At 38.0% G+C, this 16,037-nt stretch overlaps 1 protein-coding gene across 2 annotated transcripts in view; it reads left to right on the forward strand.

Moving 5' to 3' along the window:
• Nucleotides 1-16,037, forward strand: part of LOC124711990 (methionine--tRNA ligase, cytoplasmic) — a 122,132-nt gene that overhangs the window by 5,698 nt on the left and 100,397 nt on the right. For both annotated transcript variants that reach the window (XM_047242275.1, XM_047242274.1), the window contains exon 3: nucleotides 11,574-11,687. In XM_047242275.1, the coding sequence (XP_047098231.1) occupies nucleotides 11,574-11,687 (114 nt within the window). The remainder of the gene's footprint in view (nucleotides 1-11,573; nucleotides 11,688-16,037) is intronic.

The raw sequence follows: 16,037 nt of genomic DNA on the forward strand, positions 1-16,037 counted from the left end.
TCAATTAATATACGTAACACGTATCTCTATTATTAATAAACACTGATCCACTTACCTTCTCCCATGATTTAATTAAAAAACATTGATCCAGACTCAGTGTGCTCATGCAGATCGATTCAGTATTCATTTCGCCACCACATTTGATACATTTTTATGTCTCTGCAATGCAAATGGTTCAACTGGCTCTAAGCACTGTGGGACTTAACATCTGTCATCAGTCCCCTAGACTTAGAACTACTTAAACCTAACTAACCTAAGGACATCACTCACATTCATGCATGAGGCAGGATTCAAACTTGCGACCGGAGCAGCAGCGCGGTTCCAGACTGAAGCTCCTAGAACCGCTTGGCTACAGCAGCTGGCTCTCTGCAATTAATCCATGAGACATGCACCAACGGATTATATCAACCTGCAGCACTAAATCACTCCACTTCGTAGCAATCACTGCCATGATCACAAAATATTTCTCTCGAACCTCACTAACACACTGAAAAACAGTAAACAAGATGATGCTTTCAAATTCAGTGCTAGAAGTACAGGGTGATTGTAATTAAAGTTAAACTTTCAAAATGCTGTAGAAGTAACACCACTGGTCAGAATGACGTCAAATTGCAACGGAATATTATCGGAGAATAGGGAAAACGCATGGCAGAAGAAAAAAAGATGGTATGAAAATTGACTAATAGATGGTGCCGTATGTGTCAGTATATGTAAGTGAAAACATGCACACGGCCCATTGAAGTTGGTATAAACATGTCGGGTACAAGGCTTTTCCTTCTTTCGTGTCTGTGACGTTCGCTACGACTGTCTTAATGCAGGATTGTGCTCTGCTTGTAAAGCTGTATTACAAGATTGGTGACTGTACACACATCACTATTCAGAGGTTCCGGACACTGAAGGGTTTGAAAAAAGGTGTTGTTCTGATGCCTGCCATGGGTCGGAAGAAAATGATTCGGAAATTCAGAAATATAGGTTCTTTTGGTGTGGTGTGTAACCTGGTGGAGGGAGGAAATGAATTGATTTGACATTAGTGGAAGCAGTGGCCACAGCAATGCAGGAGGTGACGAATGGTGGCGTGCAGACGTGTGGTGCATGGAGAATTGCCCGAACATTGGACATACCCATGAGCATGGTGTGTAAAATCCTACATTTTTCTTTGCTATCACTCAAAATTACCCATGTGCACTAGTTACTTCCCGTTGATCTGCCAGCAAGAGAGACCTTTGCTTTAGAATTTCTTGCTCACATCACAGTGGATAATGATTGATCGTGGACAGACGAAGCCAACTTCCATCTGACAGGACATCTCAATACACAGAATTGTCGAATGTGGGCAATGGAAAGTCCACACATGAATTAACCAGTACCACTTCATCCTGAAAAGGTCACTGTGTGGTGTGGGTTTACACCATCATTTGTCATAGGGCCATATTTTTTCGAAGAGGCAGGTGCTTCCGGTCCTGTTACCTGTACCGTCACTGGTAAGCACTATGAGCGTCTTTTGCACAGCCACGTCATTCCAGCTCTCCAACAGTGGGGATGTGTGGATGGTATCATTTTTATGCAAGATGACGCACCTCCGCACATTGCAAATCCAGTTAATCAGCTGCTGAAGTGCCATCTTGAAAATGTTAGAATTATCAGCCACCATTTCCATACAGGCTGTCCGTCTCAATCACCTGATCTTAATCCATGTGACTTCTGGCTGTGGGACTATCTGAAAGATGGTGTGTTCAGTGTTCTGACTGCAAACTTTGCTGTATTGAAGACACACACTGGCAACACATTCTGAATGTGACCCCGGAAACACTTCGATCAGTTGTGAAACATGCTGTTTCTCGATTTCAACTTGTTGCAGAAAATGGTGGAGAGCATATTGAACATGTTTTGTGCCAGTCACATGGAAATTAATAACCTGATTTGATTTTAATTGATGCTTTTTATGCGGTTTTTGGCCTCAGGGCAATTAAAAACTGATGGTATTGATGCTTTTTCTGCAGTTTATGGTCTCAGGTTATTTAAAAACTGATGTAATTGATGTTTTTTATAGAGTTTTTGGCCTCAGGACAATTAAAAACCGATTTGAGTGATGCTTTTTGTGTGGTTTTTGGCCTCAGGACAATTAAAAACTGATTTTTCCCACCATCCAATGTGATATGAAGTTGCCATGCTGGATGGGCTTACGCAATTAACGGTATCACACCTGTACACCCATGCACACTGAGTAGTACATTTTGTTTAACGTCAAACATACACCTTAGGTATTGTTGTATGATTCATTTGTCATAGACCACTATTAAATTATGATGCTTACAGCGCTATCTATAGTTACATTTTGTAGCTATTTATTTTTCTTCTGCCATACGTTTTTCCCCTACTTTGATAATATTCCGTTGCGATTTGACGTCATTCGGATGAGTGGTGTCATTTCTACAGGGGTTTGAAAGTTTAACTTTAATTATAATCACCCTGTACATTCCCTCTCTTCTCGCCACTCATTGATTATGTCAAAGAATCATCTCACTGGCTACATGAACTAACGCATTTGCAATCTATGACCAGTAGGTGAGTACCACTGTGACTGTTGCTGGTCCTGATCTAGACTTTAGCCTTAAGTATTAATGTGAATTATTTTATTTCAAGTACTTCAGCTATCTTGTAAAATGGGAGTTTGAGTAAACAGTAATATATCATAACTTTGAAAATATTATGAGACAGTGCCCAAGCAGATATTGGAAGCTTTTTAAAAAGTTTAATCATGTTATTTTATGAGGATTTGGAGTCTTTGTGAGCCTGTGTATCAGTATACTAATGTTCAGTCTGCATCTGGTATTATGAGGGTGTATAGTCTCTTTAAAAAAGAAGGACGCATGGTTCCTTAGGTTTAACTTTGTTCATTATTGTGATTTTTCTTCTTCTTCCGTAGTGCTACAGCCCTTGGTGAGCCTTGGCTTCTTCAACAATCTTCCTCCACACTTGTCAGTTATTTGCTGCTCTTTTCCAACCCCGGACTCCCATACAGGAGGGATCTGCTATTACATCATCAGTCCATCTTCTTCTAGATCTCCCTTTTTGCCTAGCTGAATAGGCACACCTTTCATCATTTTCTTTTGAATTAATCCTCTGCCATTCTCTGCAAGTGTCCTAGCCATTGTATTCGCTGTTGTTACACAAATTTTACTATGTCCCTCCTTTGTATTAACTCTTGTAATTCGGCATTTCTTTCAAGAAGCCTACTTTTTTCTGGCATTATTTCTGAAATCGGGTATTTAAAATCCATCTTGCGACTCCAAGGAAATGCGTATTTTTGTCACTAAATGTGTTTCATTTTATTGAAACAAAATAACATTACTGGTCATTCTCCATCTAAAGACAATTAATTACAAAAGATGTTGATGTTAGTTCTTAAGATTTCTGCTCACATCAGAAAACGCCATCTGCTTGCAAGTTTGCTTTGTTTTAAAATAGATATTTCCTCGTTTGCGCTAGTGTTTCTTGTACCATAGCTGCAGAGACAGATTGTCAACTTATGTCTTAACTTACCCCTAAGATCTCAAAATTTGTTTGGGAAAAATGCTAAAAGTGGTCTGGAAATAAGGGAATTTCACTAGGGGAAACTTGTGGCAACCCTGATGGTAGAAAGAGGTTGACAGATGAGATGTATTATTTTTTAATTACATATTTAGAGAACCAATAACAGTCCAGTCTTCTGTAGTTTTAGAACCTTGACACAGCTTTATAATATCCTTGGAGTGACAACATTCCAGGTATACCTGTTATGTGACTCAGCACCAAGAAGATCTAAAGCTCAAGTGCCATTTTGATTAATTTTGCCATTCAGCTCTCTCACTGACGTTAGAAAGCACATCTTGCGTGTTGGCACTTCCCGTGATTGATGATGTCCCATGTTGGTTCGCATTTGTTGGGAGCACCTTCTATGTAATGTTTGCATGCAAGCTTTTGGTCAGTGTCAGTTTGTCTTTGCAGTACTTTTTAAATTGTAAATCAGCTCTGTAAGAAGTGCAATCCAGCTCAGGCCCTTATTTACAAGAATTTTTATATATTCTGTACAGTCTAAGAATCTCTTCCCTAATGTGAGCCATCTCATCTGTATACCATTTTAGCTGTTTGCTTTTCTGTTTATGCTTAGGCCTACTTTTGGTTAATAGTGAACAAGAGTACCATAAATCAATGAATTTTGTCAGGAAATTATCAAACACTGCTTTGCAGAAGCTTTTCTCTTGCTGCATTAATCTGTCAGGGTGGTGGAATTCTCTTGGGTACCTGGACACTTAGGGATAAAGGGAAATGAGCAAGCTGACATGCAGCCATGGATGCCTCTTCGAAAGACAGAATTGAACAATGTGTGCCATTCTCCTACAGACTTTGAATTCACTGTTGAGCTAGAAAATCATGTACAAGTGGGAGGAAAAATGGCTGTTAATGAAGGACAACAAGCTGTAGGCCGTGAAACCACCTATATGTCTGTGGCACTCTTACTTCCAGTCACACAAGCAGTGGGGGGGGGGGGGGGGGGGAGACTTTTTCACTTGACATGATGTTGGATATAGCTCCCTTACACATAGTTTTTAGATATGGCAGGAGGACCCATCCATTTGTGATGGCTGTGGCTTACGTGTGTCAATGCACCATATTTTAATGGTGCATCTGTATTCTGATTAGAGGATGGAATAGACTTAAGTTACAATTTGCCCTTAATTTTAGCAGATGCTGAGATGAGCCAGGGCTGCATTTAAAATTTTTGTGAATTGTCCAAACTCAACACTAAACTCATGGGATAGAGGCTTTAGTGCAGAGTGGCTGGCTCAGCCTTTATTAGTTTAGTTATCAACTGGCCATGATTTCTGCTCTAGTATTTTACATTTTCATTGCAGTTTTCTTTCTTGATTAATACTTTTAGAAATGACAGTGGCATTAAGTTTATGGCGTGTGTGTGCACGTGCGTGCGTGAGAGAGAGAGAGAGAGAGAGAATGATCTTGATTTTTTTAGGGTTGTGGTATGTTTTAATTCATGTTAACAATATTATGAGAAGGAAAGTTGCTACTCACCATATAGCGGAGGTGCTGAGCCACAGACAGGCACAACAAAAAGATTTTCACACTTAAAACTTTCGACCAATGTCCTTTGTCAACAATAGACACATATGTACATACACTCATACAAACGCAACTCACACACGACTGTCATTAGTAAGAGTTGCTTGTGTGTGTGTGTGTGTGTGTGTGTGTGTGTGTGTGTGTATATTGTTGACAAAGGTCATTGGCCGAAAGCTTCAAGTGTGAAAATCTGTTTTTGTTGTGCCTATCTGCGACTCAGCATCTCCGCTATATGGTGAGTAGCAACTTTCCTTCTAAGAATATTGTTACATTCCATCCTGGATTTTCCATTGTTTAATTCATGTTAACACTTTTATGGGGTTCTTTTAATCACACTCATCTTTTCAAGAATTTTGTAAGGTTGCTAATGGTCCAGATGTCAAGTCCCACCAAAAAAATCATAATCATCATCAATAACAACATCAACACTAAGGCAGTGTAATCAATCTAAAATTGGAGATGAAAAGCATGCAGATATTAATATGTAATCATTTATTTTCATATTTTCCTCTGTACAGCTGCCGTCTTCGTTTGTTCCCTTCTCCCTCCTGCTCTCCTCCTTCCTCTACCTCCCCCCCATAGGATATTTTAAACTGGGTAAGATAACCCTGGTCATCCAGGTGCTACTTTCAATTTCATGTCTGCATTTACAGCAGAAGGGTGAGATACCAAAGCTGGATCTCTCTTGTGAAATGTAGCACTTATTCTGCAGAGCACTTATGCAAAAGAAAAATTTAATAATTAACTGTCTCTCTCTCTCTCTCTCTCTCTCTCTCTCTCTCTCTCTCTCACACACACACACACACACACACACACTCACTCAATTTATAATATTGGTCATGAAATACCACTTACAGTGAACAAAACACAGTGCACTGTGTGTATTAAACGATTATGGTGGGAGAGCAGGGGTAATAATAATATTAATAATGAATGTGGACATTGGAAATAAAGTAAACAATTATGTTCACCAAATAGAAAGAATGTTTGTGATGGAATTGAATGGATATCAGTCAGACATGGTAATCAACAATGTAGGAAAAGATAGATTGCTACTTACCATAAAGATGACATTAAGTTGCAGACAGGCGTAATTAAAAGACACTTACACCCAAGGTTTTGGCCACAGCCTTTGTCAGAAAAAGAGACACACACACCATTCATTCACACGAACAAGCACATGTCATACACACCTGTCAACTCTGGCAGCTTGGGCTGTACTGACGAAGGTTGTCGTAGAAAGCTTATGTGTAAGTGTCTTTTAATTGTGCTTCTCTGCAACCTAACTCATCTTTATGGTATCTTCTCCTATATTGTCGATATATCTACTTGGAGTTTCCATTGTTAGATGTAATCAGATGAGTATACATGACAACTACATATCCGAATGACAATGAAATTGAAAAACAATGTAACGGTATTAATAAATGCATAGAATATATCAAAGAGGACAAGAATTTGATCACAATTTGATACTGAAATGTGATCTTGGTGACGATAGGGATCAGAAAATAATGGGCAATTTCGCCCTGAACAAGCAAAATGAAAAGAGACAAAGATAAGTAAAACTTTGTGCTGAGTGTGAGTTAGTCATTGTGAATACACGTATTGAGAAACATTTGCAAAAGAAGTGCAGATGGAGTATTTCAGAAGATCAAAGAAGATATCAGATTGATGATATTTTGGTAAAACAATATTGACAATTATTAGTCGACAATATGGCAAAGTGTACAGCACTTTTTTCAAATCTGGAAAGAAAGTATCTACTAGTTCATCTGCATTTATTTTTTGCAAGATATTGTGATCAACAAAGTAAACTGTTTTTTGTTTGAGTGCTTATACCCACACTGATTCTTCAAGAAAAACTCCTTCTCCTCCAGCAGCATTATAGTGTTTGAACTTGGAATTTGCCATGTGATTCTGCAATAGGCAGAGATGGGCTAGAAAGCTAGTGTGATTTTCTAAGTGTTAGCTGTGTCTGTATACCTTCCATCAACTATCTGCAGGTGATTTGTATTTTTTCCTCAGTTTTGTTTGTTTTTTCTATTGTGGACTTTTTAGTCCTATTTTTCCCAATTTGGTTCTGTTTTATTCCAGCATCCAGTTTGTGCTCCCTTTGATGCTGCCTTTATTTTCTTGCCAAGAACTCATTTGTGGCTTTCTTAGTTCAGTTCTTCTCACTCTGTCATGTGTACTTCCTACATATTTACTGGTTGCCCTGTGTCGTGCAGTTTTAATGCCTGTTGTAACGACCAGTCAAACAAACAATTACCATTTTTGCAAATCCGTGCTCTTTCAACCGGAGCTCTTATTTAATTCCAGGTGTTTTCCTCTTACTTGTTTTCATCTTTTACTGTTTTACTTTCTTCTACCAAAAAAGTGATTGTACCCAAATTAATCCTCATTTTGCTAATATGATGAGACAGACTCAACTTGTATGAGCACCTCCTGCCTCGCAATCCCCTGCAACTACTTTCTGTATTCGTTCCTGAGGTATAGATTTGTTATAATGACAGCTAGAAATCATGAAAGAAGGTTGTGTAGACAGAAGCGATCTGTAGACTCCGGAACGTTTCAGATATGTTATGCTTGTATAATGGTGAGACAAAGATTTAAAAACCATATATTAAACTGCAAAACAGTTTCAGGGGCAGATGTGGACTCCGATCTAGTTTCTTGTTTAAGTTTCTTGTAAAAAGAAAGGAAATTAAGAGAATGGAATCTATATAAAATTACAAGAATCAGTGATTGTTGAGATTTTCAAGGATACATCAGAAAATGATTGACTGAAACAAGGAAAAGGGAAACAATAAAAGACTATGGATAGTTTGAATGCATGGTGCCCATTCCTTTGAAAGACCAGGCACCAAGCAGATCCTGCAACTGTGGAACACTATATATAAATTGGAGGGGGATCACTGCTGTCAGCTGCAACAGGAAATAAAGTGGAATCAGCGGCGATGAGTGAAAATGTGTACCAGACCAGGATTCGAACCCAGGATCTCCTGCTTACTAGGCAGTGACGAGTGAAAATCTGTACCTGACTGGGATTCAAACCTGGGGTCTCCTGCTTACTGGGCAGCTTCCTAGGAAGCAGAAGATCCCAGGTTCGAATTCCGGTCTGGTACACATTTTCACTCGTCACTGCTGATTCTGCTTAATGTCCTGCTGCAACTGACAGCAGTGATCCCCCTTCAATTTACACTAATGGATAATGGAAATAGTGAAGGCAGAGGGGATCAAATAGGCAAAAATAAAAAAAAAGGTCTAGCAGAAATCCTTAGATAACACCGGATCATCATCATCACCTACAGTTTCCAGCCCCTGGCTCGATTTGTATTGAATTTACTGACTAATGGAGAAAATATATAAAAAAGCAGCAAATCAAGCAGTAAAAGCTGAATACAGATGCCTAAAATATGAGGTTGACAGAAAGTTCAAAATGGCAGAGCAGGAATGTCTAGGGGACAAATTCATTGACACAGCTTATAGGAAAATTAAAGAGGCCATTAGGAAAGAGAAGCATTTGTATGAAAATTAAAAGCTCAGATTACAAGCTTATACTAAGCAAAGAAGGGAAGGCTGAAAGGTGGAAGGAATACGTAAAGTTTCTACACAAGGGAAACATGTTTGAAGACAGTATTATAGAAAGACAAGAGTAGCCAGATCAAATGAGATGATAGATATGTCACTGCGAGAAGACCTTGACATAGTACTGAAAAGCTTAAGTGAAAACAAGCCCCCCACAGTAGATGACATTCTCTCAGAATTATTGAGTTGCTTGGGAGAGTCAGAATGACAAAACAATTCCACCTGGTATGTAAAACAGATGAGATAGACCAAATACTTACAGATTTGAAGAAGAATGTAATAACTGCTATTCCAAAGTAGACCATCAGTTTAGTAAGTAATGGTTGCAAAATACTGACACACATTATTTACAAAAGAATAGATAAAGTTGTAGAATGTGAACTCATGGAAAATTAGTTTGTGTTTTGGAGAAATAAAAGGACATTGCTTGTCTTAAAAAGATAGACTGGAGGAAGGAAAACTTACATTTTAGAGTTTGTAGTTTTAGAGAATGCTTTTGAATATGTTGACTGGAATAGATTGTTTGAAATTGTGAAGATAGCAGGAATAAAATACAGAGTGTGAAGTAAGCCACAACTTATACAGTTGTGTAAGAGTTGAAGGAAATGAAAGGAAAGCAGTGGTTGTGGAGGGCTTTATACTGGTTATAGTATCTCCCTAATGTTGTATAATCTGCACATTGGGTGAGCATTAAAGGAAACCAAGGGGAAATTTGGAAATGGAATTCAAAGTCATATTGACCTTAAGACAAATCCTGGAAAAAACAAACGAATACGGGGTTGGCACGCATCACCTCTTTATAGATTTCAACGCAGCTGATGATAGCATAAATAGAGGGCAGTTATATCAAGCTCTAGATGAACTGGAAATCTCGAGAAAGTTGGTAAGGCTGGTGAGAATGACAATGAACGAAACACAAGGTAGTGTAAGAATAGGAGGAATGACGTCCAATACATTGAGTATTAAAAACGGAGTGTGTTAAGGGGATGCATTGGCATGTCTTCTCTTTAATGCCATCCTGGAGAAGGTGCTGAGAAACGCAAACCTTCTGAATAGGGGAACAATCTTCTATAAATCAGTGCAGATACTGGCCTATGCAGATGACATAGATATAATAGCAAGAACCCAAAAAAACAATGAAAGAGACATTTACAGCTCTTGAACAGGCTAGTAGCAACATGGGGTTAATTATCGATGAACAAAAAACAGAATATATGGCAGCTGGAAAAGCACGTAGAGAAAATATGCCAAATGCAATAACAATGGGCAATTATATGTTTGAGAGAGTTGAACATTTCAAGTACCTGGGCTCGACAGTTACGCATCCAAATCATACCTCCTATGAAATTAAGCAGAGATTAATACTAGCCACTATAGCCTATTTTGCCATAACAAGACATTTATTCTCAAGGCTCCTGACTCGTATCACGAAATTAACTATGTAAAAATCATTTATACAACCAGTGCTTACATATGCCTCTGAAGCCTGGACATTAGCAACTAAAGATATTGAAACACTGGATGCATTTGAAAGAAATGTGCTTAGACGAATTATCGGCCCAATCTGTGAAAGTGGAAGATGGAGAAGGAGATACAATCATGAGTTGTATCCAGACTGAGGTGGGTGGGACATGTGGCTTGCATGAATGATACAAAAGTACCAAAAAGAATATTATAAGGAAAGCCAGGAGGGCGGAGAGGACATGGTCAACCAAGAGCCAGATGGAAAGATGGAGTAAACGAAGATCTTAGGATGATGGGCTATAGAAACTGGAGAGTATTGGCAAAGGACTGAGAGAAATGGAAGGAAATTGAAGAGGCCAAGGCTCATCATGAGCTATAGAGCCAAGAAAGAAGAAGAAGAAGAAGAAGAATTCAAAGTCATGGGGAAGAAATAAAAATTTTGAGATTTGCCAGTGACTATTTTTGCCAGAGTTGGCAAATCACTCAGAAGATCATAGACTGGAATGGTTAGTGTTTTGAAAATAGGTTATAAGATGAACATCATCAAAGTATAGTGAAGGTACTGGAGTGAACTCATATTAAATCAAGCAATACTGATAGAATAAGATTCGGAAATGAGACAGTAAAAGTAGTCAGTGAATATTGCTATTTGGGCAGCAAAACAACTAATAAAAGAGGATACAAAATGCAGACTACCAATAGCAAGAAAAGCATTTCTGAAAAAGGAGACTTTCTTAACATTGTACATAAATTTAAGTGTTACGTAGTCTTTTCTGATGGTATTTACATGGAGTGCTGTTTCTTATAGAAGTGAAAGTGTACAATAAACGACTTAGATATGGGCAAATAATAGAATGTTGTAAAGTGTGATGTTACAGAAGAATGCTGAAAGTTGAATGGGTGGACTGAATAACAAAAAAGAGGTACTGAATCAAACTGGGGAACAAGAAATTTGTGACACAAGTTGATGAAAAGAATGGGCCAGATGATAGGACAAATCCTGAGGCATCAAGGAATCGTCAGTTTTGTAGTGGAAGCAAGTGTAGGAGGTAAAAATTGTAGAGAGAAACTGATGTATGTGTACAGTAAGCAGATTCAAATGGATATAGGTTTCAGTAGTTGTGCAAACATGAAGAGACTTGCAGAGGATAGAGCTGTGCAAAACCAGTCTTGTGCTCGAAGACCACAGTAAAAAACAAAAGCAAGTTGCTTATATTTACTTAGTGTGTTTGTGTTGGCTGTAGTAGAGTTCTCTTCCGTGGAGAATGGTACTAGCCTAATCATCTGTCTCCTTGTGAATTTAACAAATTGTTTAATGGTATTTTCCATTTTATATAGTTAAGATAATCTTTGAATAACAAAGTGAGAGTGTATTTCACCAAATTTGCTTGTCTTTTCAGCCAGTTATTGTGAACTGCCTGACAACAATGAAGTCTGCAGCTCTGTCGACACAGCTGAATGATCTCTTGACAACTTTGGATGGTGCACTGAGCACAAAAGGATATCTTGTTCATGTAAGTTGATGAACTTTAATTCTATTCATTGCTTGATGGAAGTGTATTCATTGTTGTAATTTAACACTTTAACAGAATATTACGGATCAACCACATTTGTGGTGCTAGTCATATTAAAACTGTTGCATTTTGAAAGAACGAGCTTCCTCAGACACATAGCATCCCAAGAACCAGAAAATCTCAACGAATAACAGGGTATATTGAACATAAACAGAGAAGGACAGCACAAATGGTCACAGGTTTGTTTGAACCGTGGGAAAGTGTCACAGAGATACTGAAGAAACTGAACTGGCTGACTCTTGAAGGCAGACATAAACTGTCCCATGAAAGCTTACAACGAAGTTTTCAGAACCGGCTTTAAATGATGACTCTAGGAACATACTACAACCCCCTATGTATTGCTCGCATAGCGATCATGAGGACAAGATGGCAATAATTACAGCATGCACCAAAGCATTCAATCAATCATTCTTCCCACCTTCCGTAAGTGAATCGAATGGGAAAAAACCCTAATAACTGATACAATGGGACGTACTCCACCATACCCTTCATGGTGGTTTGCAGAGTATAGATGCAGATGTAGAATAAAAGTACAGATTGGTTCCTAAAAAAATTAGTAAAATTTTGAGACATAAGCTATCTACGTTTATATCCCTTGACAGTTCTCTTTTCAGCCACTTGTCACCACGTGCAGCAGCTTATATTCATATTTGCGTAATAGACAGGTATTATGCGTACAATGGACATGCACATCTGCAGTTCACCTGAGCCACCGTATGTTTACATTTAACTTCATGGCAGCTATCTTTCCAATAGCTACATCTACAAAAATAGTCAAGGAATATTTGTATCCTATCATATCGAATATACGACTGTCATATGGTATTGGCCGATATCCTGAAGCAAGTGTGCACAGATTGCAGCCTACTGTTGACCTGTTGGTGGCATGTCTCACTGCTCTTTCTTGTAGCTACAGTAGTCTCATGGGACATAATTTTTCAACTTTCTCTCTTGTACAACAGTGTGATTGTGGCAACAACATTATTTAATTACCAGTAAGCACTCCATTGTCATACTCATTAGCATGCTCAAATTTTTTTGGCAAAAGTAAGCAACAATTTCCTCATGTATTTCTGTGAGCCTGTAAGTATTTACCTCATGATTATTGGTCAGTAATAATGTAAACAGCTTTTATAAATGTGTTTGTGCATACAAACCTTTTTCTTCTTATCTCCATTAACATAGTTGTGGAGAGTCATTATTTTAATTTGGAGAAGGCGTAAAATTAATCCGAGAATGGATAAAGCAGGGCGAAGTATGAGTCGCAATTACAGGACAGAAAGTGGCAGCTTCACTACAGCTACTCCAAAAATTATTTTTTTATGCAGTAACTTATTTAGAAAAGTGCTGTGGCTGTCCCAGAGGAATTCAACATAAGGAGCCACCACAGAAACCTGCATTCTACATTTTCAGACTTAGCAGAATAAGCACTTACACACAGATTTTGTCCTCAAAACTAGAAATGACAAGTCAGCATGTGATTTTTCAAAACACCTGTAGAGAGATTCAGATTTTTAAATATTTCACCTTAAAGAAAACATTTTTGGCTATTTATGGGTGGATATTTTATCAAAAATTTTTTCAGTATAGCTGCTGTAAGATTTATCTGGAATGACTGAAACATTGTGAGAAAATTTTATTAATCTGGATGAATGCAGCAAAGGAGAATTACTGCACTGTCGCAACTACAAAGATCCAGTTGCCAACATACTCAAAGAAATTTGCTTAATTTTCATTGACTCTTATGGGATAGTGTACATGTTCGTTTTATTTGAGAAGTTGGTAAAAATGAGTTCTAAGATCAAAAGACATTGATTTAGATTGGACCAAGTCAGCAGATATTATGACTAAGAGAGAGCTGTCTTTAGTAGGAATTAATTCTGAATTGGTATCATTACTGAAACAGCATTTAGGAATGCGTGATGATGATATGACACACCAAAATTCTTTATGCCTGAAGAGACTTGCTTTTGAAAATGCCATGAAAGTTGAGATTTCAACAGTTGATTTCATAAAAATCTCATGATCTCAACGACAATTAATTAAAATGTTTTTTGAAGAGACTGATGTTGAAAATGCGGTGATTTGATTTTTTTACGCAGAAATAAGATGGCAATGTTATGGTCAAATGGGTACAGTTTCTGATATCAAAATTTTAGTATATGAAGAGAACAGAAATATCTCTGAACTAAAAAATCGAGACTGGTTATGTGACTTAGCATTTGTGACTGACATTACTGCTCACTTAAAGATGTTAGATACGCAATTTTAAGACAAAACTCAATTGATTACTCAACTTTGTGGTCATATTTTGTCTTTCCAGTATAAATTGAATCTCTTTCAAATTCAACTGAATTTTGGCAATTATTTCAGTTTCTAAATTAGTACAAGAAATGGTATGAAAAGCTAAATACCGAATTTAAGAGTTATATATTAAAACAAAGATGCTGTAACTTATCAAACGAGAAAGCATTGGTATGTTGATAGAGACAATAAAAAACACACAAACACACACACAAATTTCAAGCTTTCGCAACCCAAGGTTGCTTCATCAGGAAAGAGAGAAGGAAAGGGAAAGACGAAAGGATGTGGGTTTTAAGGGAGAGGGTAAGGAGTCATTCCAATCCCGGGAGCGGAAAGACTTACCTTAGGGGGAAAAAAGGACAGGTACACACACACACACACACACACACACACACACACACACACACACACACACACACACACACACAGACACCCGCACATATATATGATATATGCTGCTCTTATTCTGGTTTCAGCTGCCAGAGACTGTGGTCATGTGTGTGCGAATTGTGTTTGCGTGAGTGTTACTGTGTGTGTGGGGGGGGGGGGGGGGAGGTCTATTTTTGACAAAGACCTTGTTGGCCAAAAGCTCATTTTGTGACAGTCCAAAATTACAAACATTTTTTACTGACAGAAAATATATGCCAGAAAGTTAACCTTGTACCTATTCTAAATGATGCCGTTTATAGATTGTCTACATTTTAATGATATGAGGAGAAATAAAATAAACAAAAAGAAATGGTTTACATTAATTTTTGAAACATTTTCTTTTCTAGATTTTTTGCTTACGAACCCTGTAGTCCATGGTATCACTTTTTTTTAATCATCAGCATCATTGTCGTCATCATCATCAGCAGCAGCATCACATTCTAATAGAACAGCTGTGAAATTTATATCTTTGTTGTCTGGCTGTCACCACTTTCTTGTACCTCAAAGCTGATTTACTAATTTTTGAATTTCACTAATTATGCTGGCTGATCACAATTTCACAGCACTTGCCACGCTGAGGTAGTGACTCTTTTAAGCGAGAGACAGGAACAGTAGAATTTGAATAGCCAGTTTTATTAATTAATAGTCATCTTTTATTTCTCTTCTTTGTTGTAAGTTGAAGGCTTGTTATCCATTCTCTTTCTTTGGTCCAATGTTTTGTGATTATCTAGAGAATGTTTGGCTTGCTCCTATGAAATCATGTGACCATTGGTAGACTTTCTCCTCCTCCTCCTCCTCCCCCCCCTCCTCCTCCTCCTCCTCCTTCTTCTTCTTCTTCTTCTTCTTCTTCTATACCGAATCAGTCATTTCATATGATCCAAGATTGGTTGCCACATTTATCTCACCATAACCAGTTTTATTACAGTTGTCACAAGTATTTAGCTGTTTCTTTGGAATATATTGCTATTTCGTAGGTTGTCATTGTGATGGAGAACCTTGGAGTACAGCTGTTTTTTTCTCTGAATACATATCAGATTTCGCTTCTATACTGACATGACAATGTTAGAATGTCTCTTGCTTCCAAACATGTTGCATGCCCGCTGCTCTCTTATTGGCTGTGTAGAACCAACTGATAACACAACCCGACTCATTCCTGTCATACGTCACACTGACAACATTGCAGCAAGGAACATGTAAGTATGCCATTGTCTCCTGTCTAGACTTTTACAATTTCTTGCTTAACTGAACACAACTGCTGAGTATTTGTCCAGTTTTAATGTCAGGTCAGTTACGACTATAAATGGACTCAGGTAAACTGCAGTTTAAACATGGTAGATGTTCCTAAAAAACTAAAGTACACAGTATAGGTTCCTATGCTTGGCAACAAAATGAAATTTGCTGTTTGCTCCCACTCACCATCATCATCTTAGCTCTCAGCCAAGCTTGTGTCACTGTTCTCCCTGTAACTCTTCCGTAATGCTGAGTTGGAGCAATTGAAAAACAGATTGCAATATCTTCTAGTGTGCAGGTCATATGTAATAATACCAACTAATACAT

This window comes from Schistocerca piceifrons, chromosome 8 (assembly GCF_021461385.2).
Source record: "Schistocerca piceifrons isolate TAMUIC-IGC-003096 chromosome 8, iqSchPice1.1, whole genome shotgun sequence".
Classification (NCBI taxonomy): domain Eukaryota; kingdom Metazoa; phylum Arthropoda; class Insecta; order Orthoptera; family Acrididae; genus Schistocerca; species Schistocerca piceifrons.